Here is a 22220-nt window from a genome sequence, read left to right on the forward strand (position 1 = left end):
CTTCCCTTAGCCGAATATCTCTCCAAATAAAATTTTATTTTTTTAATTTAATTTTCACACAAGTGTACGCATGTTAATTTCTAATTAGAGAGTAAAGAAAATATTTCTCGTTGAAGTAGCTTCCAATAGCCAATAGACATGCGGCCCTACTGGTAAAGAGATTTGAGGGGGTGCGGATGCTAGTATCACGTGTGCGGGATTCGACTCCCATGCTTTGCAAGGAGCAAAGTAAAAATCAGAAAGTGAGGAGAATTAGAAATAGAACAAATAAAAAAGAAGAAGAAGTGGCTTTCAGTATGCTAAGTTTGAACGACAAACAAAAAAAAAAGTACCCTCGAGCTATCCAAGTAAGATATTCATTTTAAATCATGATACAATAATCCATGTTATCAAATAATGATGATAATATGCCGAAATGTTTTTTTCCTTTTATAAAGTAGATGGATATAAAGGTGGACATGTGGACTGATAATTTTTTAAAATTCAACTCGGCGTATAATAACCTACGTCGTCAAATAACGTTAACGGGAGGATTATATTAAATAATTACTAATTGAAAGTTGAGAAACACGTTACACATAGAGCAAAAGTTCGTGAACCGCTTTTGTAATTTTGCTTAAAGTCATAGGTCTTTTTAGTAAACTTGGTCACAAAATCTTAAAAAGAGATAAATGTAATCCCTTGACAAGATTGGAAAGATACACCTAACAAAAAAATAAAAAAAAAAAGATGGGAAGGACACCGAAGCAGGAGAAGTCACGTGTAAAACTGACGGTACGTCTGAAACAATTAGAAGACGAAAGCGCACGCTTCCATTCGACGCGCCAACTCTTCTTCCCTGTTCTTCTTCTCCTTCTTCGTCTTCTTGTTCTTCGGTAGTCAGACGGTCACGGTCACCGGAGATTGATCATGGCTCGTCGTCGTCGTCATCGCCATCGTCGTGGCCATCGCCGCCGGAGAGAAGACGAAGGTGCCGAGCAGGAGGTAACACCCGCCAGCCCACCAAGCCGTCCTCATTTCTTCAAGGTCATACTCTCGCACACCCTTGAATCTGGAAAGCTTGTAAGTTCGTCCACCCTTCACAGTTCCCTCCATATCCATCAGTTATCTTCGTGACATTTTCGATCTTGCGTCCACCCTCGTGTGTCTCTTTCGTTATGCTTGGTTCATCAAGCACGTCTGTCATTGTTTCCGCCCTGCTTTTCTTTTGGTGTCTTGAATTTAGCTTCGTGTAAGTGCAACGGATTTACCATAAGATTTCATCGCAGGGAATCCCAAAAAGCTTCTTGAGAAGACATGGAAAAGATCTCTCAGGTCTGGTGCTTCTCAAGGTTGCAGGTGGTTCAACCTGGCCTGTGAAACTAGAGAAGGGTGACAGTGACGTGGTTTGGTTGTGGAAAGGGTGGCGAAACTTCATGGAGCATTATTCGATTGGTCATGGTCACCTCATTGTCTTCAAATATGAAGGGGGCTCCATTTTTCGTGTGATAATATTCGATAAGAGCGCTTCGGAGATTGATTATCCTTCGAGCATGGGAAGTTACGTAGCGAGCCCCGAGGGCGAGTTCCTCTCTCGAAAAGAGGAAAATGTCGTGGAAATTGAAGATTCAGAGGGGCTCGTGCCTCGTTCTTGGCCAAGTTCAAACGGCTCAGCACGAGAATTTGGAGGTTTGACTTGTAGTTCTCCAGCATGTACCTTCTTGGCATAACTCTCTTTCCTCAGTTCTTTTCAAATAACTTCAAAGTTTTTTAGTAAGCTTTCTTATGTGTTGATTGATAAAGTATGCGGACAATGTAGTTAGTTTAGTTACTTCTAAGATGAAGGTGATGACAAATTTACCGCATCAAGTTATTTTAACTTTGAAAATAGATTACACTACTTTTCAATCTATGCAAATGTCATAATCAGTATATTGATAAAATCTAGTGCAGTTCTCATTTTTAAGTGCAGACGAAATCAAACGGTTTGGATGCAGAGTAAGTCATCTTGAGCTGGTTTTACGTGGTTCTACAGGTCCAAGTTCTCTCACTGCTCTTGAATTAGCCAGCAAATTCGAATCGGACCATCCATTTTTCAAAGTGGTGATGCGACCTACTTATGTTCGGAATTATTTGGTAAGATCCCGAGCTCTATTCATCGGTGGCATACATCGAGTTCAAACTTGATCGCTGTTTGTATTTTGTCTTATGTTCTAGTGTTTACCATGTTGATTTAGTTTGTGTAGGAAACCACATGACATGTTATTCTCCTTGAAGTGTTCACGGTATGAGTCAAATTCAAATATGAATCATATATATATCTAGTCGCAAAATTGATGGCCTCGGTTTTTTTCCAGGAGCATATATTTTGACATTTAGATGCCAAAGTGCAGGTTAAGTGGTTGTGATTGATAACTTCCATTGAAAAGTAAAAACGGTCGATTAAAATTCCTGAAACTAGAAATTTTCATCATAAATCCACATCTGGTGCATGTTTCTCTCATGAGCGTATCCTTATTCTATCACCTTGATCATATTTTGATTGTTCAAGCACCTATTTGGCAGGGTGTTCCTTGTGCATTCTTCAGGAAGCATGTTCAAAAGAACAAGCAAGTTGCGACTCTTAGGTACTCAGACAGATCGTGGCAAGTGAAGCTGAGGAGCTTTGAACACAGAGGAATGGCATTTCTCTCTAACGGTTGGTCCTTATTCGTGAGAGCAACTGGTCTTTGTGTAAGAGATGTCTGCGTGTTCGAGCTCATTGATAGGGATGACATTGTGTTCAGAGTCTCCATCTTCAACAGCGATGGTAAGGGCCTGATTTATATTGATTGAGATAGACACTAGAAGTGTCACTTTGAGCTGTCTAAATCACCTAGAAATTCAGTATTCCTAATTTCAACTCCGTTGTTCACTTTAATATTGCTGAATCCATAAAAAGTGCACTTTTGTCTTTTTTTTCTTCCTTAGTTATGAGCCTTCCGAGATGATGAACTTTTCCGTATGGTTTGTGAAGTTCACAGTAATTAACTGCACAGTGCTGTCGCTGATGGCGCCACATCAAATCTAAATTTGGATGTGTCAGTCACTTGTTGCTTTATAAGTTATGTTTCTGCTGACATTCTTTCTATTCTTAATCTGTTTAAAATCCTAAAAAATCTTTGAAGAAGCTGTCTCTTTGTTGATTTATGAGATAATGATTTGGGAGTTGTGAAATCTACTTGGTTACATCTTCCGGGAAGATGATGAAAACGATCATGCATACTGATATGCGATCCTTGTTAAATCTTTCCATTGTGAATTTGTGAAAAGTTTATATTGGTGCTTATGAGAATTCTCCTCTTTGTGGTGCAGGTCTGATTGAAATTGAACACTCTCAATGCCAAGAGAGCTTTTCGGAGCCAGCTTTTCATGGTTCTCAATGTCTGAGCCCTTTCACTGCTTATGAAAAAGCTAGCGGATTTGAATCGGACCATCCCTTTTTCAAAGTGGTGATGCAGCCTTCTTATGTTCGGAAATATATGGTAAGATCCCAAGCTCTATTTGTCGGTGGCATACATCGAATTCAAATGTGATCATAATTTGTATTTTGTCTTATATTCTTGTGTTTACCAAGTGATTTAGTTTGTGTGGGGAACCCCATTACTTGTTATTCTTCTTGAAGTGTTCATGGTATGAATCCAATTCAAATATGAATCGTATCTATACTTATCTCAAAATTGATGGCTTCAGTTATGTCCAGGAGCATATATTTTGACATTTAGATGCAAAATTGCAGGTTTAGTGGTGATGATTGGTAACTTCCATTGGCAAGTAAAAACGTCTGACTAAAACTCCTGAAACTAGCGAATTTTATCATAATTCCACATCTCAAGCGTGTTTCTCTCGTGAGTGTATCCTTATTTCTATCACCTTTCTTAATCATATATTGGTTGTTCAAACACCTACTGGGCAGGGCATTCCTTGTGAATTCTTCAGGAAACATGTTCGAAAGAACAAGCAAGTTGCGACTCTTAGGAACTCAGACAGATCGTGGCAAGTGAAGCTGAGGAGCTATGAACGCAGAGGAATGGCATTTCTTTCTGCTGGTTGGTCCTCATTCGTGAGAGAAACTGGTCTTTCTGTAAGAGATGTCTGCGTGTTCGAGCTCATTGATAGGGAGGACATTGTGTTCAGAGTCTCCATTTTCACTAGTGATGGTAAGGACCTGATTACAACTCCTAATTACAACTCCTTTGTTCAGTTCAGTACCGCTGAATCTATAAAAAGTGCACTTTTTTTCTGTTTTTTCTTTTTAGTTATGAGCCTTCAAAGATAATGAATATTTTTGTATGTCTTGTGAAGTTCTTAGTAATTCAAATGCATAGTCGCTGTCGTTGATAGTGCCATATTCAAATTTAATTTGGAGGTTCAGTCACTTGTTGTTTTATTAGTTGTGTTTCTGCTGACATTCTTTCTATTTTTATTCTGTTTTCAAATCTTAAAAGAACTATTCAAGAAGCTGTCTCTTTGTTGGTTGATGAGATAATGATTTGAGAGGTGTGAAATCTACCTGGTTATATCTTCTGGGAAGAGCATGAAAATGATCCTGCATATTGATTTGCGATCCACGTTAAATCCTTCCATTGTAAATTCGTGAAAGGTTCGTACTGGTGCTTATGAGAACTCTCCTTTTTGTAGTGCAGGTTGGATCGAAATTGAACAGACTCAATGCCGAGAGAGCTCTTCCAAGCCTGCTTTTCACTTTTCTCCGTGTCTGAGCCAGGTTTCTGCTTATGAAAAAGCTAGGGGATTTGAATCGGACCATCCCTTTTTCAAAGTGGTGATGCGGCCTTCTTATGTTCGGAAATATTTGGTAAGATCCCGAGTTCTATTCGTCAGTGGCATACATCGAATTCAAATGTGATCACAGTTTGTATTTTGTCTTATATTCTAGTTGTTTACCAAGTTGATTTAGTTTGTGTGGGAAACCACATGACTTGTTATTCTCCTTGAAGTGTTCATCGTATGAGTCAAATTCAAATATGAATCGTATCCATACATGTCTCAAAATTGATGGCTTCAGTTATGTCCAGGAGCATATATTTTGACATTTAGATGTGAAATTGCAGGTAAGTGGTTATGATTGGTAACTTCCATTGGCAAGCAAAACCGGTTGATTAGAACTCCTAAAACTAGCATATTCTATCATAAATCCACGTCTCTTGCATGTTTCTCTCATGAGTGTATCCTTATTCTATCACCTTTCTTAATCATATATTGGTTGTTAAACAACTACTGGGCAGAACATTCCTAGTGAATTCTTCAGGAAACATGTTCAAAAGAACAAGCAAGTTGCGACTCTTGGTTACTCAGACAGATCGTGGCAAGTGAAACTGAGGAGCTACGATCACAGAGGAACGGCATTTCTCTCTACCGGTTGGTCCTCATTTGCAAGCGAAACTGGTCTTCGTGTAAGAGATGTCTGCGTGTTCGAGCTAATTGATAGGGATGACATCGTGTTCAGAGTCTCCATTTTCAGCAGTTATGGTAAGGACTGATTTATGTTGACTGAGATGAACACTAAGAGCATCGCTTTGAGCTGTCTATATCACCTAGGAATTCGGTATTCCTAATTGCGACTCTTTTGTTCAGTTCAGTACTGCTGAATCCATAAAAAGTGCGCTTTTGTTTTCTGTTTTTTCTTCCTTAATTATGAGCCTTCCAAGATGATGAATTTTTCTGTTTGGTTTGCGAAGTTCATGGTAATTCAAATGCATAGTCACTGTCGCTGATGGCACCATATTCAAATCTGAATTTGTGGTGTCAGTCACTTGTTTCTTTATAAGTTATGTTTCTGCTGACATTATTTCCATTCTTTATAAATCTGTATTCAAATCCTAGCAAACCTTTTAAAGCTGTTTGTTTGTTGATTGATGAGATAATGATTTGGGAGGTGCGAAACCTGTATATCTTCTGGGAAGAGCATGAAAACTCCCATGCATATTAATTTGCGATCCATGTTCCTTTCATTGTCCGTTTGTGAAAATTTCATACCGGTGCTCATGAGAACTCTCCTCTTTGTGGTGCAGGACGGATTGAAATTGAACAATCTCAATGCCGAGAGAGTTCTTTGGAGCCAGCTTTTCACGGTTCTCCGTGTCCAAGTCCTGTCACTGCTCATGAAAAAGCTAGCAAATTTGAATCGGAGTATCCGTTTTTCCATGTATTGATATTGCCAAATCATATGAACAGAAAATTGGTAAGCCAGAGCTTTCTTCTATGCTTCGCTCATGAATTTCATGCTTATATTATGCTCGTTTTCTATCACACATTGGTTGGTCATCAAACTACTATGTGAGCAGAACATTCCGTGGAAGTTCATAAAGACATACATTAGGGAAGACTGGCGAATGGTGACTCTTGTTACTTCCGGCAGATCATGGGAGGTGAAGTTCCAGGGCTATAGGCGCTTCCACATTGCATGCTTGACAGCTGGTTGGTCCGCGTTCGCAAGAGAAGCTTGCTTGCGTGGAGGAGATGCCTGTGTGTTCGAGCTCATCGATAGGGACAATATCGTGTTCAGAGTCTCCATTTTCAGTAGCGTAAATAAAGAAGTGATTTGCATCGATTGAGATGAACCCCGGAAGTGTCACCAGTAGGGCTGTTTACGGTGCCGAGAGGAACTCGAGAAACTAATTTGCCGACACTATTTCATGCCTAATTTATCTATAACGTGATTAATCAATGAAGAGCTCACTTTTGCTCGCGCGTAAATTCTCTTTGTTTCTTGGTAACTGCAATCAGAGAATGTAAATCTACTTAAACCAGAACGTTGCTGAACTTGTTTACCGATGGGTTAGAAGAGAAACAGGGGAAGAAGAAAGAAAAGGAGGGAAGGCAGCTTGTGCGAGTGATTTTATGCTTTGAAGCTCGTTGTTGGGGAGTGAGTTTGTTCTCATATTTGGACGTTAGTCTTGTTAGCGTTTCAAGTTTTTGGCACGGTGTTGGTTGGTCAAACAGCATCATATGCACCAAATTAGTGAAAGAGGATGCTATGACTCTATGGAGCATTTCTGAAATGATCTTGCTCATCTCATCTATAATTTGAAGAACAAAGCGCCATGCCCGTCATCTCGGGGTCGTGTTTTCCTCAGTTTCTAGCTGAAGGAAGTCCTCGAACCCCGCCTTTTGATTGGAGAGTGGCAAATATGAAACTTACTCACACGTCAATTTACTTGGAAATAAATATGCACGATATCCATATCTTATACGGTTCATGGAAATAGAGTAATGATGGCTATATCCGGTTAAAATATGATTTCATATGCCTCTTTGATATGTATTGATGTTTGGACTTTTTTGTTTGTAGTACCGAAATCGTGCCTTTGTCGTATGTCATCAATAACAATATTGATCCTGGTAAGGTTCTTTTATAAGAAGGTTGCCTCAAGTAAGTACAGAGGCAAATCTTACGAACCACCACCTCCTCCTTCTCGTTCGCTGCTGACCCCTGTGACGCTACCGTACATTGCTTGCGGTGGCCGTCGCCCGAGAGAAGGTGGAGGTGTCGACCCCGATATGGCGACTGGACCTCCTCTTGAGAGTCCTCACTTCTTCAAGATCATTCTCTCCGACACCCTCGAATCTGGGAAGCTCGTAAGTTCCGCATTTTCACAGTCTGTTTTCATATGATGCAGCTCCAGTGTCCCGAGAGTTTCTGTCATGGTTTAGAGCTGTCGCCCTCGTGCTGTGCACATCGCTTTTGGCTTTGTATAAACATTTTGATTCTTGCGGAAAGAAAGGAAAAACGAAAACCCTGAAGGCAAAAGTGTTTAGCTTGAATTATTCTAGATAAAAATCAGTTCTTTTACTTGGGATTGAGGATTTGTTGGCTAAGGATGGCGTGGACAATGGTGTTGGGTCTCTCTAGCTTTACTCTCGTCAGATGAAGCAACTATAACTAAAACTCAATCCTTACTTGCCCGGTGACACACTGCTTGTGTGCAAACCGATTTTTGATCGCCATGTTGCAGAACTTAAAATTTGCTCATTGCTCTTCGTTTTTCCCTGCACTGTCGATCTAACATTGATGAATTCGAGTCTGGACCTATGACTTTTGGGTTTTTCTTGATAGGGAATACCGAAAGAATTCTTAGGAAGATATGGAAAGGATCTCTCGAGCACAGTGCTACTCAAGGTTCCGGGCAGTTCGACTTGGACTATAGGAATAGAAAAGCGTGACAACGGCACGTTTTGGTTGTGGAAAGGGTGGCGAGAATTTATGCAGCATTACTACATTGGTGATGGTCACCTCGTAGTTTTCAAATATAAAGGGAACTCTGCTTTTCGCGTGATAATATTCGATAAGAGTGCTTCGGAGATTGATTATTGGTCGAGCAGCATATTGAACCTCGGGAATGGATTTATCTCGCTGAAGAGGGAAGATGTCATAGAAGTTGAAGATTTGGAGGATTTCGCTCCTCATCAAAAAATGAGGGTCGAACCACATTCACCATGTTCTCAGCCGAGTCCAAGCTGCTCATCACAAGATCTCGAAGGTGTGACTTGTCATTTTATGAGTCATGTTTCTTCTTATAGCGCTCTCTCCTTTGTTGGTTCTTTTTCATGCGCTTGAGAACTTTTTGATAAGCTTGTTTATGTTGACTGATAATAGAATGATTTTCAATCATTCTTATTGTGGTTAAGTAGTTACAACTTCTGAGGTGAAGAGAAGCGAATTTTTCGTTTGGTCAACTTATCTAAATCTTGATTTCCATGACGGTATTTTCTTCCATTCTGCACTAAATATGTTCATGGTAAGTAAATCAACTAATGAAAAGTTCAAATTGGTGTAACCTAAATATTTCATTTTTTTTAAAGAACAGACAGGGGTGGACAGTCTAGAAGCAGAGCTAGCCATTCTAAGCCGGTTTTTGGTGGTTCTTTGAGTCCGTGGCCTCTCTCTAGTTTTGAATTGGCTAGCGAATTTGACTCAGAGTATCCTTTTTTCAAGGTGGTGATGCGGTCATCTTATATTAAGAATGAAGTGGTAAGATCAAGAGCTTAAATCATTACTATTCTGGCTTTTTTCCTAAGCTGATTGGATTTCTGTAGGAAACTACATAGCATATTCCTTGGATATGTTCATCGCTATTTGTTTAAAAGGGCAAAGATCCTCGACCCCTCATATAGTTCTATGAGCAGAGACTTTGACTTTTTGACTTTTGTCCTGTTAAGACTGTTGATTAGAGGTATTAAAACTACTGTATCAATTTACATTTTGCTTGCTGGGTTCTTTCTTTAACAAGCATGTGTTGTTCAAACATGTGCGTGGGGGCAGTATGTTCCTCGTAGGTTCATCATGCGGCACATTCTGGAAATCAAGGAAATCGCGACTCTTAGGCATTCAGACAGATCGTGGCCAGTGAAGCTTAGGAGCTATCCTCATTCAGTCCAGGGGGCAGCGTTCTCTTCTGGTTGGTTAGCATTTGTGAGAGGAACTCGCTTGCATGTAGGAAATGTCTGTGTGTTCGAGCTAATTGATAGGGATGACGTTGTGTTCAGAGTCTACATTTTCAGTAGTGCAGGTAGGTACTTGATCTACATTGTGTGAAGTGAAACCTTAGGCTAATTATGACATGACATGAGTTGCTAAAGATCTTCATAGTCAATTGAAGAAACGTTCACTCCAATAATATCTCTTAAATTTCTCATTTTAACTCCAGGCAGGTACAAACGGTCTGAATGCAGAGTGAACCATCTTGAGCCGGTATTTCGTGATCCTACTTCTTGGAGGCCTCTCGCTACTCCTGAATTGGCCAGACAATTTGATTCGGAGCATCCTTTCTTCAAACTGGTGATACGGCAGGGTCATTTGAGAATACTGGTACAATCTTTGAGCCTAATCCATCATTGCCACATCTCAAGTTCGATTACGATTGCTGTCTGAATCTTGCCTCAACATTGTGTTTTCCCTGGTTGATTTGGTTTCTATAGGAAACCATATGACATGATATTTTTCTTCGAGTGATCGTGTCGCATCCAATCGGGAAAAAGAGCAGGAAAAACAGAAGTAAAAGATGGTAATCAGGTCGGGACTATCCATTCACTTGGATATCCTTGACAAGCTGCTCCATCCCTATCCAATTGAAAGGATGGACAGTCACTTGAATCGACTATAACCTAAAATGGCAATTAATGGGCAGTCATTTGTTTGAAAATGCATTACATTGTGGGTTAAGATCGACGGCTTTAATGATCCTCTTAAGACGGTCGATTAAAGCTCCTGAAACTCGCAAATATGGTCCTGGATGCTTTTTTTCCAAGAGTGTATGCTTACATCATTGTCCTTCTTTCAGCATAGATTGGTTGTTCAAACATGTACGCATTTGCAGAGTGTTCCTGATCGATTCATCAGGCAACATATTCAAGAAAACAAGGGAACGGCAACTCTTAGGTATTCAGACAGATTGTGGCCGGTGAAGTTCTTAAGATGTAAGAATGGAAAGGGAGCATTGTTCTCTGCTGGTTGGATTGCATTTGCAAGAGAATCTCATTTGTGTGTGGGAAATGTCTGCGCGTTTGAGCTCATTGATAGGGAAGATAATGTGTTCAAAGTCTCCATCTTCAGATAATGCTGTTCGCAACATCGATATAAATCCAGGACGCCTAATTATACCTCCTTCATCCAGCAATGGCGAATCGATGAAAAGGAGACTCCTTTTTTGTTCGTGTTTTCTTGCTTTTTGGTGGTAGTTTGGGTTCTATAGTTCCATATTTTGGGAAGAATCCCTCAGACTTGGCGCTTCTTTAAGGGGTTTCTGGTTACTCAACTGACCTCAAGGGTTCATATGTACGTTCTTAACCTCTTGTGTTTGACCAAAGAGTCCATTCGTTAACTTTTTGCATTCCTCGCCTTTTAACAGTATATTTATATTGTTTTATGGCGAAATGAAAAAAAAAATTGAGAAAGTTGCATGAGTAAGTGCGTGATTGTACGTGACGGATTCCTGATCAGATCATGTTTCCAATTCAAAGCAATCTCAAATTGTAGGCCACGCCATCACTCTATCGGAGGAGCCTTAGTCGATCCACATGGATGTGCCGATTATGTGCATTTAGGCCTATCCGACAGGATTGAGAAGTTGGTGCCCAAAACTTAAGAGCTTATTTTTAAGTGTTGACAATCTCAAGTGTTAAATAGAAAGAAAAAGTTTGGCAATTGCTAAACATCTATAGCTTCTCTCCAAATATTGAATCGTGGCCCTAATTGATGTGTACTCACCCTCTAGTTGAAAAGATTCTAATTATCATAAATTTTTTTTTTTATGAAATGAATTAAGTAGCCTCTTTTTTACGTGTTAGATAAGTCAATTTTTAGCTTAATTGAATCTTTTGAATCAAAACTAGTTAGAGTTATCTGACGAGCTTAATAGCCTTAATCGCGGGAAAAAAGTTTACCAACAAAATGTCACGAAATGATCTACTTGAACCAGAACATTTCTGAACATATTCACTTATGGGTTAAAAGAGAAACAGGGGAACACTTATGACTTTATGGAGCACTACTGAAATGATCTTTTGCTCATGTCATCTATAGCTTGGAGAACAAAAGTAGGCCCCGAAGAATGCCTTGTCCTGTCGTCTCAGGGTCACGTTTTCCTTCATTTCTAACTGGAGGAAGTCCTTCAATCACTCCTTCTGATTGGGGGTTACAAATATGAAAAATTTTCGTATGTCAATTTACTTGAAAATAAACGCGTGATATTCACGTTTATAACTTACCAATTTTCAAAAATCGATTAGAGAATTTCCGGCTCGTGGAAATTGAGTAACGATAACTGTATCTTGTTAAAATATAAATTCATGTGGCTCTTTCATATGTAATGATGTTTGGACTTTTTTGTTCGTAGTACAGAAATTTGTGCCTTTTTAGGACATAAATATTATGAAGTTGTATCAAATCATCAATGACATTATTAGTGATGGTAAGGTTCTTTTATAAGATAATTGTCTCAAGAACACAAAGGAAAGTTCGCACGAACCGCCGCCTCCACCGCCTCCACCTCCTCCTCCTCCGCCTCCAGTGACCCTGTGACACTACCGTACATGGCTTGCGGTCGCCGTCGCCGGAGAGAAGATGGAGGTGTCGACCCAGATATGGCGACTGGGCCTCGTCTTGAGAGTCCTCACTTCTTCAAGATCATTCTCTCCGACACCCTCGAATCTGGGAAGCTCGTAAGTTCCGCATTTTCACTGTCTGAATCATATGATGCAGCTCCGGTGTCGCGAGAGTTTCAGTCATGTTTTAGAGCTGTCGCCCTTGTGCTGTGTCTATTCAATCTGGAGATCTTTCTACGCGTTTAGCTTTGAATAAACCTTTTGATTCTTGGGAAAAGAAAGAAACAACGAGAACCCTGAAGAAAAAAAGTGTTTAGCTTGAATTATTCTAGATAAAAATCAGTTCTTTTACCTGGGATTGAGGATTGGTTGGCTAAGGATTGTGTGGACAAAGGTGTTGGGTCTCTCTAGCTTTACTCTCGTCAAATGAAGCAACTATAACTAATACTCGATCCTTACTTGTCCGGTGACACACCCTGCTTGTGTGCAAACCGATCTTTCATCGCCATGTAGCAGAATTTAAAATTTTCTCATTGCTCTTCCTTTTTTCCCTGTTCTTTCGATCTAATTTTGATGAATTCGAGTCCTGGACCTAAAACTTTTGGGTTTTTCTTAATAGGGAATTCCGAAAAAATTCTTAGGAAGATATGGGATGGATCTCTCAAGCTTGGTGCTACTCAAGGTTCCAGGCAGTTTGACCTGGACTATAGGAGTAGAAAAGGGTAACAATGGCATGGTTTGGTTGTGGAAAGGGTGGCGAGAATTTATGCAGCATTACTCCGTTGGTCACGGTCACCTCGTAGTTTTCAAATATAAAGGGAACTCTGCTTTTCGCGTGATAATATTCGATAAGAGTGCTTCAGAGATCAATTATTCATTGAGCAGCATATCAAACCTCAGGAGTGGATTTATCTTGCCGAAGAGGGAGGATATTGTAGAAGTTGAAGATTCAGAGGATTTTGCTCCTCGTCAAAAAATGAGGGTCAAACCACATTCACCATGTTCTCAGCCGAGTCCAAGCTGCTCATCAAAAGATCTCGAAGGTGTGGCTTGTCATTTTATAAGTCAAGTTTCTTCTTACTTCGCTCTCTCCTTTGTTAGATCTTTTTCAAGTACTTGAGAACTTTTTGATAAGCTTGTTAATGTTGACTGATAGCATAATGGTTTCGGTAATGCTTATTGTGGTTAAGTAGTTACAGCTTCTAAGGTGAAGGAAGCGAATTTTTCGTTTGGTCAACTTTTCTAAATCTTGATTTCCATGACAGTATTTTAACTTCCATTCTGCACTAAATTTTTTCATGGTAAGTAAATCAAATACTGAAAACTTCAAACTGGCGTCATATAAACATTTCATTTTGTTTAAAGAACAGAAGGGATCGGACGGTCTAGATGCAGAGCTAGCCATCCTGAGCCGAATTTTGGTGGTCCTATGAGTTCGTGGCCTCTCCGTAGTTTTGAATTGGCCAGCAAAGTTGACTCAGAGTATCCTTTTTTCAAGGTGATGATCCGGCCATCTTATAATGGACATCATGTAGTGGTAAGATTGAGAGTTTAATTCACTACTATTTTGACTTTTTTCCTAAGCCGGTAGGATTTCTGTAGGAAACTACATAGCGTTTTCCTTGGATCTGTTCATTCCTATTTGTTTAAAAAGGAAAACATCGTCTACCCCTCATGCCAATTCTAAGAGCAGAGACTTTGACATCTTGACTTTTGTCCTGTTAAGACTGTTGATGAGAGTTACTAAAACTACTGTGTCAATCTACATTTTGCTTGCTTTCGTGAATAACGGAATGCTTCCCCAGTCTTTCTTTATGAATCACCGGTTGTTCAAAATTGTGTGTGGGCAGAATGTTCCTCGTGGGTTCATAACGCAGCACATTCAGGAAATCAAGGAAATCGTGACTCTCAGGCATTCAAATAGAACATGGCCTGTGAAGCTTAGGAGCTATCCAAGTGGGTTGATGCAGTTCTCTTCTGGTTGGATTGCATTTGTGAGAGGAACTGGCTTGCGTGCAGGAAATGTCTGCGTGTTCGAGCTAATCGATAGAGATGATATTGTGTTCAGAGTCTACATTTTCAGCAGTGCAGGTAGAATCTTGATTTACGTTATTTGAAGTGAAACTTTAGGCTGGTCATGGCATGACATGACTTCTATGCTAAAGATCTTCATAGTCAATCAAAGAAACATTCGCACCAATAATGTCTCTTAAAGTTCTCATTTTAATTCCAGGCAGGAACAAACAGTCTAAATGCAGAATGAACCATTTGGAGCCAGTGTTTTGTGATCCCACTACTTCGAGGCCTCTCACTACTCCTGAATTAGTCAGCAAATTTGATTCGGAGCATCCCTTCTTCAAACTGGTGATACGTCAGTGTCATTTTAGAAAATTGGTACAATCGTGAGCCTAATCCATCAATGCCATATCTCAAGTTCGATTATGATCTCTATCTAATCTTGCCTCAATATTGTGTTTTCCTTGGTTGATTTGGTTTGTATTGGGAACCATATGACATGCTATATTTCCTGGAGTGATTGTGGGGCATCCCAATGGTGGAGTAACGCGTAATCAGGAAAAAAAGAAGAAAAAACAGCAGCAAAGACTGTAATTAGGTTGGGACTATCCATTCACTTGGATATCCTTGACAAGCTGCTCCATCACTATCTGAGTGAAAGGATGGACAGTCACTTGAATTGAGTACTAACCTAAAATGGCAATTAATGGCAGTAATTTGTTTGAAAATGCTTTACAATGCAGGTTGAGATCGATGGCTTTCACGAGCCTCTTAAGACTGTTGACTAAAGCTGGCCTTGTATGCTTTCTTTCCAAGAGCGCATGCTTACATTTTTGTCCTTCTCTCGGCATACATTGGTTGTTCAAATGTCTACTCATGTGCAGCATGTTCCCGGTCAATTCGCCGAGCAACATATTAAAAAAAACAAGAGAAAGGGAACTCTTAGGTATTCAGACAGATCGTGGCTGGTGAATCTCTCAAGATATACGAAGGAAACCCGAGTGTTCTTTTCTGCTGGTTGGCCTGCATTTGCAAGAGAAACTCATATGCGTGTAGGAAATGCCTGCGTGTTTGAGCTCATTGATAGGGATGATGTTGTGTTCCAAGTCTCCATCTTCAGTAGTGGTGGTAAGGATCGGATTCACATTGATTGAGGTGTTCATCTGACGTGTTAGTCTAGACTGTTCGAGGCGTCGATATGAATTCAAGATCCTAATTATGCCTCCTTTATTCAGCTGTGGCGAATCGATGCAAAGGAGACTCTTTTCTGTTCATGTTTTCTTGTTTCTTGGTGCTAGTTCTAGTTCTATATTTCCATTTTGGCAAGAATCCCTCAGATTTGGCCCTTCTTTAAGGTTTCTGGTTGCTCAACTGTCCTAAAGGGTTTAATATGTATTTTCTTAACGTAGTAGCATTTTGTGTTTAACCAAACCTTTTGCAAGAAAGTGAAAATACAAAGAAAGCAGTCCATGCGTTTACTTTTATGGCTAAATGAAAAATATTCGTGAGAAAGTTGTATGGCTAAGTGCTTGATTGTACTTTGCAGATTTCTGATCGAATTATGTCTCCAACTCAAAGTTATTTTGACTTGGAGGCCATGCCCCACCACTCTATCGAAGCCTTATTTGATCTACATGAATGTACCTATTTTTGTGCACTATGCTGAGAATTTAAGAATTGATTTTAATTGTTGTTGATACCTGAATTTTTCCGATGGTTAAAGTTGGAAAATTCAAGATTTGACATCCCGATTGTGGCGAGACTCGTTGTAGTTGAGCTTCTCCATTGAAATGCTATTCAACTATATGTGAAAATGCTCCAACGAAGTTGTGAAATATTTTTTGAGGAAAAGCTGCTTGAATCTGTAGACGCAGATGCATCTACACACGTTCAAACCACAACAGCATCTTCAAATCATTTATACTACTTTTATTTCGTGAAATTTGAATCTAAAACTGCGATTAACTCTGGTGTCGTTTATTTTTGTGCATTGTTCTCATAGTGAAATACTGGCTGGGATGCATTTGTGAGAGGAACTCGCTTGCATGTAGGAAATGTCTGCGTGTTCGAACTAATTGATAGGGATGATGTTGTGTTCAGAGTCTACATTTTCAGTAGTGCAGTTAGGTACTTGATCTACGTTGTGTGAAGTGAAACCTTAGGCTAATTATGGCATGACATGAGTTCTATGCTAAATATCTTCATAGTCAATTAAAGAAACGTTCCCTCCAATAATGTCTCTTAAATTTCCCATTTTAACTCCAGGCAGGTACAAACGGTCTAAATGCAGAGTGAACCATCTTGAGCCGGTATCTCGTGATCCTACTCCTCCGAGGCCTCTTGCTACTCCTGAATTAGCTGGAGAATTTGATTCGGAACATCCTTTCTTCAAACTGGTGATACGGCAGTGTCATTGGAAAACGCTGGTACAATCTTTGAGCCTAGTCCATCATTGCCACATCTCAATTTCGATTACGATTGCTATTTGAATCTTGCCTCAATATTGTGTTTTCCCTGGTTGATTTGGTTTCTATTGGAAACCATATGACATGATATTGTTCTTCGAGTGATCGTGTCGCATCCCAATGGTGGAGTAACACGGAATTAGGAAAAAGAGTAGGAAAAACACAAGTAAAAGATGGTAATTAGGTCAGGATTATCCATTTACTTGGATATCCTTGACAAGCTGCTCCATCCCTATCCAAGTGAAAGGATGGACAGTCACTTGAATCGACTACGACCTAAAATGGCAATTAATGGGCAGTCATTTGTTTGAAAATGCATTACATTGTGGGTTAAGATCGACGGCTTTAATGAGCCTCTTAAGACGGTCGATTAAAGCTCCTGAAACTCGCAAATATGGCCTTGGGTGCTTTTTTTCCATGAGTGTATGCTTACATCATTGTCCTTTCAGCATAGATTGGTTGTTCAAAAATGTATGCATTTGCAGAGTGTTCCCGATCGATTCATCAGGCAACATATTCAAGAAAACAAGCGAATGGCAACTCTAAGGTATTCAGACAGATCGTGGCCGGTGGAGTTCTTAAGATATAAGAATAGAAAGCTAGCGTCGTTCTCCGCTGGTTGGACTGCATTTGCAAGAGAAACTCATTTGTGTGTTGGAAATGCCTGCGCATTTGAGCTCATTGATAGGGAAGATAATGTGTTTAAAGTCTCCATCTTCAGATAATGCTGTTCGCAGCATCGATATAAATCCAGGACGCCTAATTGTACCTCCTACATCCAGCAATGGTGAATCGATGAAAAGGCGACTCCTTTTGTGTTCATGTTTTCTTGTTTTTTGGTGGTAGTTTGGGTTCTATAGTTCCATATTTTGGGAAGAATCCCTCAAACTTGGCGCTTCTTTAAGGTTTCTGGTTGCTCAGCTGACCTCAAGGGTTCATATGTACTTTCTTAACCTCTTGTGTTTGACCAAAGAGTCCATGCGTTAACCTTTTGCATTCCTCGCCTTTTAACAGTATATTTATATTGTTTTATGGCTAAATGAAAAAAATTGAGAAAGTTGCATGGGTAAGTGTGTGATTGTACGTGTCGGATTCCTGATCGGATCATGTTCCCAATTCAAAGTAATATCAAATTGTAGACCAGGCCACCACTCTATCGGAGGAGCCTTATTCGATCCATATAGATGCGACGATTATGTGCATTTAGGCCTATCCGACCAAATTAAGAACTTATTTTGATGTGTTAACAATCTCAAGTGTCAAAATAGAAAAAAAAAGTTTGGCTAGAACTTATATTTGAGTGTTAACAATCTCAAGCGTTAAAATAGAAAAAATAAATTTGGCAATCGCTAAATATCTATAGTTTCTCTTCAAACATAGAATCGCGACCATAATTGATAGGTACTAACCATATATGTGAAAAGCTTCTAATTACCATCAATTAGTTTTTCCATGGAATGAATTAAGCAGCCTCCCTTTTACGTATTAGATAAGTCCATTTCTAGCTTAATTGAATATTTTAAGTCAAAACTAATCAGAGTTATCTGACGAGCTTAATAGCATTAATCGCGGGAAAAAACAAGTTTAATAACAAATTGCCATGAAATGATCTGGCAAAAAACGTCGTGTACAGAGTCTCCATTTTCGGTAGTGTCACACGTTGGGCTGTTTACGGTGCCGAGAGGAACTCGAGAAACTTGATTAGCCAACACTAGTTCATGCCTCCTTTCATCTATGGTGTGATTAATCAATGAAGAGCTCACTTTTGACTCGCTCGCATAAATCTTACTTTTTTTTCCTGGGAATTGCAATCGGAGAATGTAAATCTACTGGAACCAGAACGTTGCTGAACATGTTTTCCTGATGGGTTAGAAGAAAAACGAGGGAAGAATTGGTTGTGGAAGAGGGTGGTATGACTTTATGGAGCAGTACTGAAATGATCTTTTGCTCATGTCATCCACAGTTTGAAGAACAAAAGTAGGCCCCAAAGAATGCCTTGTGTGTCGTCACGGGGTCATGTATTCTAGAGGTGAGTGATTTTAAGTTCCATATAAGTTTCACCTGGAATCTGGAACTTACCTGTTAGAACCAGTTCCTCATTACCCTTATCTTGTCATAGATTTCGGGATCTACCTAGGTTCGACGTGTATTATCAATTGAACGATTTGATCACCACTTGTTGCTACAATCTATTGACTACAACTTATATTTAGACACACGAAGAATATGAAATATCAACAAAGTAAAAGTCTTAGTCATAAAATGCAAGCTCAAGCCAGTGGCTCCAAATTATACATTCATCATCAGACGCCATAGAATACCACATGATCACGTGAAGACATAGACTAAGAAAAACATAAAAACTTGTTCTAGGTTCCAGGTTCCATCTAAATAGGTTTCTCAAATTTTGAAACCTAAAACTTACCCTGCATACCTTGAAACTTAGAACCTGACAGATTCTCACCAATCCAGTTATCTGGTTCTAGATTTTGCTTTTGAACCATGCTCACTTCTAATGTTTTCTTTCATTTCTAGTTGAAGGAAGTTCTTCAACCACGCCTTCTGATTGGGGAGGTACAATTAATTTGTGCCTTTTTGGGACATTAATATTATGTTTAATGCCACAAAAAATTTCAAACTGGTACTTTTGTGACAAATTTAACCTAAACGAATTTTTCGACCACCAAAACTCCAAACTGGTACACTTGTGACAAATTTACCTTAAATTATTTTCCGTTAAATTTTACTATCAAATTGTTAAGTTAGATGACATGTGACAGATGACAGGCGTACCGATTTGGGATTTTACCCTCCGTTTATCACAGGTGTACTAATTTATGGTTTTTCGTGACATTAATCCAATTTAACGAAAACTAACAAAGGATAAATTTATCACAAATGCACCGATTTGAGGTTTTTGGTAGTCAAAAAAATTAGTTTGGGGCATATTTGTTACAGATGTACCAATTTGAGGTTTTTGGTAGTAAAAAAAATTAGTTTGTCTGACTTCATTTATATCGAACTGGTTAAAAGCCGCAATATCTAGATATTTGGTCATCTAATTTGGCAAATTGTGTGCCACTAGAAAAGCTCTTATAGCGTGCAACTAAATTGTACTATTCGATCGTGCGAGCGATGCGAGCGATGGCATGACGCAGCCGGAGATGGGAGGTGTGAGCGGTTGATGCTGTGAGAATGAAAATTTGAATGAAAAATAAGGGAAAAAATTGGAAGCTTTGCGAGATCAAGAGAATGTGAGATTTCAAAATTTCTCCAAATTTTCATTTCTCCGCTTTCTCTAATTTCCCAAACGAGCATAATGATTCCAATCTTTAGTAGAGAGGATCTTGTAAGAACAACATTTACTTTGGTTTTCAAAGAAAAATATTAATAATAAAAAAGGTAGAAAGGTAAAGCAGAGATGAAAGTGACGATGCGTCCGCTCTTTGGTCTTCCTCTTTCGTCTTTCTCACGTCTTCAAGCCATCGTCTGTCACAAATTGCAATGCCCGAGGAAGTTTGGCGTGTACGAAAACGCAGCAATGGATGTTCTTATGTCAAATACGTTGAGGTGAGGTAAGTGATATCACAGGAAAAAAAAATTGCATTAGTAATCCTAAAATTTATTGAAAGTACAATTAAATTTCAAAATATTTGGAAAGTGCGATCAAATTTTAAAATATGAAAAATTAGCATAATTAAATTGCTCTAACAAAAAATATTGACGCGACTTTTTTACTAATTTCTTAAAATACATGACACTAATGTGACGTCCATCAAGCACCACTTCGGAAAAAAAATTATAATAAAGAAAAAAGGACAAAAAAACTATAAAAAGAAGAAAAAACAATTAGTTCATAAAAAACGAAGGAGTTTTACTATGTGTCTTCTTCACTTCATCGACTAAATCAATTTGAATCATTAATAATGATTATTCAATAGTTAGACCTTCACGAAATAATCACTGTTCATGTTCTTCGGAACGTTAAATAAAACTAATTCTTTTCAAAAGTTCATCTTCTCTTTACGTTAAATAGAGCTCATTATTTGTTGTTGCAATCTTTGGTGGGTAAGGGAAACCAAATTTAGTGTTCATCTTCTTCGTTCATTCTCTATTTATTTATTTTTTTGGTAATACATTCTCTTTTTTTATTCGTCAGCTGCAAACAAGTTGCCGAGAGCATAGATTGAAAATGATCCGATTTAAATTGACTCATTTAACCCATTTTTGATTAATTTTCACGTAATATAAATCTAGTAACTCATATCCGACCCAATCCACATTTCTAAAACATTTCTATATTTAACAAAATCTAAAAAAACTCCTGCGCAAATTCAGGTAAGAGCACAGATTGAGTGAGCGCGATATCGAATGAGGGCTGGAGAGAGTGAAGAGCGAGTCATAGAGGTGGGTTGAGTCTAAGAAAGTTGTGAGCCTATTTAACACCCATAACATTTTGAGCTTCATCATTCTCAACCCATTCAAGACCCATTTCCAGAATATAATTAGCTCGTTTAACAACCCAGCCCATCAAATATAAATTAAGAAATAGGCCCACTAACCATTTTAACAAGTCTTGTCGGGGGCCATAGTCAATCTGTATGAAGCTGGAGCAGCCATGGCTGCGAGCACCTTTTTATTCGACGTGCGCCTCCTTTCAATTTTCCTTTTAGCCATGGCTGCGCGCGCCTCCTTTCTGTTTTTCTTTATAACTTCTTTTAATTTTTTTTTCTAAAATGGCTGACGTGGTTGATACAGCCCCTCTCCTTTCGAAAAATTAAAAAACAATTCCGTTAATCAAAGTGAACAAATTTAATAGATAGATTTGAAATCACTAATTTGATAAGTTGTAGGACTTTATTGCACTTTTTAAAATTTTTAGGATTTCAAATGTAATTTTGTGGTATGGACTTCTGTTGCGATTATCCCTTAAAAAAGGATAAGTCATCTTATTTGGAAGGATCATTATCAGTTGTGATACTAGTTAATTGTATTTTGGGAGTTAAAACCACGTCAATATGAGCAATGCAAGTGATTTTCAAGTGGTGAAAGTATATTTTCATATCATTTTGTGTAGGAAATCTTTCTTTTACCCTTAATTACCGTAAAAAATGAAAACCAATACAGAAAATTGAGAGGAAACTAAATTATAAGGAAATAATAAATCAACTAAAATACTAAAAATATCAGCACAAACATTAATAACAGTAAAAGGATTTTTGCTTCTTTTTTAGTTTTTCTTTGATTATAATTAGCGTTTTTAATCTAAAATTATTTATCGTTTTGCATATTATAATAAAGAAATTGTTCACTTTTGCATTGGTTCTCGGGGCTATCTATGGAGATCTTTTAAGACCGAGGTTGATTTTGTGTAACGGTCAAAAGTTCAAGAGCCAACATGGTTCATTTTTTCGATTAAAAAAAAAACACGGTTCAACTTAAAATTTCGAGAGTTCAGTGAAATTTCTTCAAAATGTTATAAAGTTTTGGGAAAATGACACAAATGGTTATTGAACTTTGGTCGAATATACAATGTTGTCCATGAACTTTTAATTTGTTAAATGTGATTTATGAATTATTAGTAAATATTTAATCTAATCAAGAATACGTGAAAATGTTCAATATTACCATTCAGTTAATTCAAGAGTGGAAAAAATA

General features: G+C 38.6%; 3 protein-coding genes across 6 annotated transcripts; all 3 read left to right on the plus strand.

Annotated features, from left to right (window-relative positions):
- The first annotated feature begins 856 nt into the window (after window positions 1-856).
- LOC115665754 (B3 domain-containing protein REM13-like) lies at window positions 857-6728 on the plus strand. Its single transcript, XM_056303485.1, has 10 exons — window positions 857-1062; window positions 1269-1668; window positions 2015-2115; window positions 2545-2788; window positions 3334-3503; window positions 3935-4178; window positions 4665-4834; window positions 5265-5508; window positions 6051-6220; window positions 6324-6728. The coding sequence occupies exons 1-10, from the start codon at window positions 910-912 to the stop codon at window positions 6591-6593; spliced, it is 2166 nt and encodes a 721-aa protein (XP_056159460.1). The 5' UTR covers window positions 857-909; the 3' UTR covers window positions 6594-6728.
- Window positions 6729-7450: 722 nt separating this feature from the next.
- On the plus strand, window positions 7451-17555 carry LOC130135040 (B3 domain-containing transcription factor VRN1-like). Of its 4 annotated transcripts, none has more exons than XM_056303267.1 (7): window positions 7451-7617; window positions 8096-8519; window positions 13020-13124; window positions 13452-13618; window positions 13932-14172; window positions 14315-14475; window positions 14982-15948. In XM_056303267.1, the coding sequence occupies exons 1-7, from the start codon at window positions 7540-7542 to the stop codon at window positions 15249-15251; spliced, it is 1446 nt and encodes a 481-aa protein (XP_056159242.1). In that variant the 5' UTR covers window positions 7451-7539; the 3' UTR covers window positions 15252-15948. The 4 variants fall into 4 exon arrangements, with proteins under 4 accessions (XP_056159242.1, XP_056159243.1, XP_056159241.1 ...); XM_056303268.1 differs by lacking the exon at window positions 7451-7617 and adding an exon at window positions 16363-17555 and having other exon boundaries at window positions 8077-8519; window positions 14982-15225; XM_056303266.1 differs by lacking the exons at window positions 7451-7617; window positions 8096-8519 and adding exons at window positions 12016-12198; window positions 16363-17555 and having other exon boundaries at window positions 12701-13124; window positions 14982-15225.
- Window positions 8647-10785, plus strand: LOC115669480 (B3 domain-containing protein LOC_Os12g40080-like). The gene is made up of 4 exons (XM_056303270.1): window positions 8647-9010; window positions 9302-9548; window positions 9687-9847; window positions 10356-10785. Exons 1-4 carry the CDS (start codon window positions 8981-8983, stop codon window positions 10593-10595), a joined length of 678 nt encoding a protein of 225 aa, XP_056159245.1. The 5' UTR covers window positions 8647-8980; the 3' UTR covers window positions 10596-10785.
- Window positions 17556-22220: the final 4665 nt, after the last annotated feature.

The sequence above is a fragment of the Syzygium oleosum genome, unplaced genomic scaffold (assembly GCF_021117445.2).
Source record: "Syzygium oleosum isolate NSW1041296 unplaced genomic scaffold, Sole_v2.1 Sole_v2.27, whole genome shotgun sequence".
NCBI classification, from domain to species: domain Eukaryota; kingdom Viridiplantae; phylum Streptophyta; class Magnoliopsida; order Myrtales; family Myrtaceae; genus Syzygium; species Syzygium oleosum.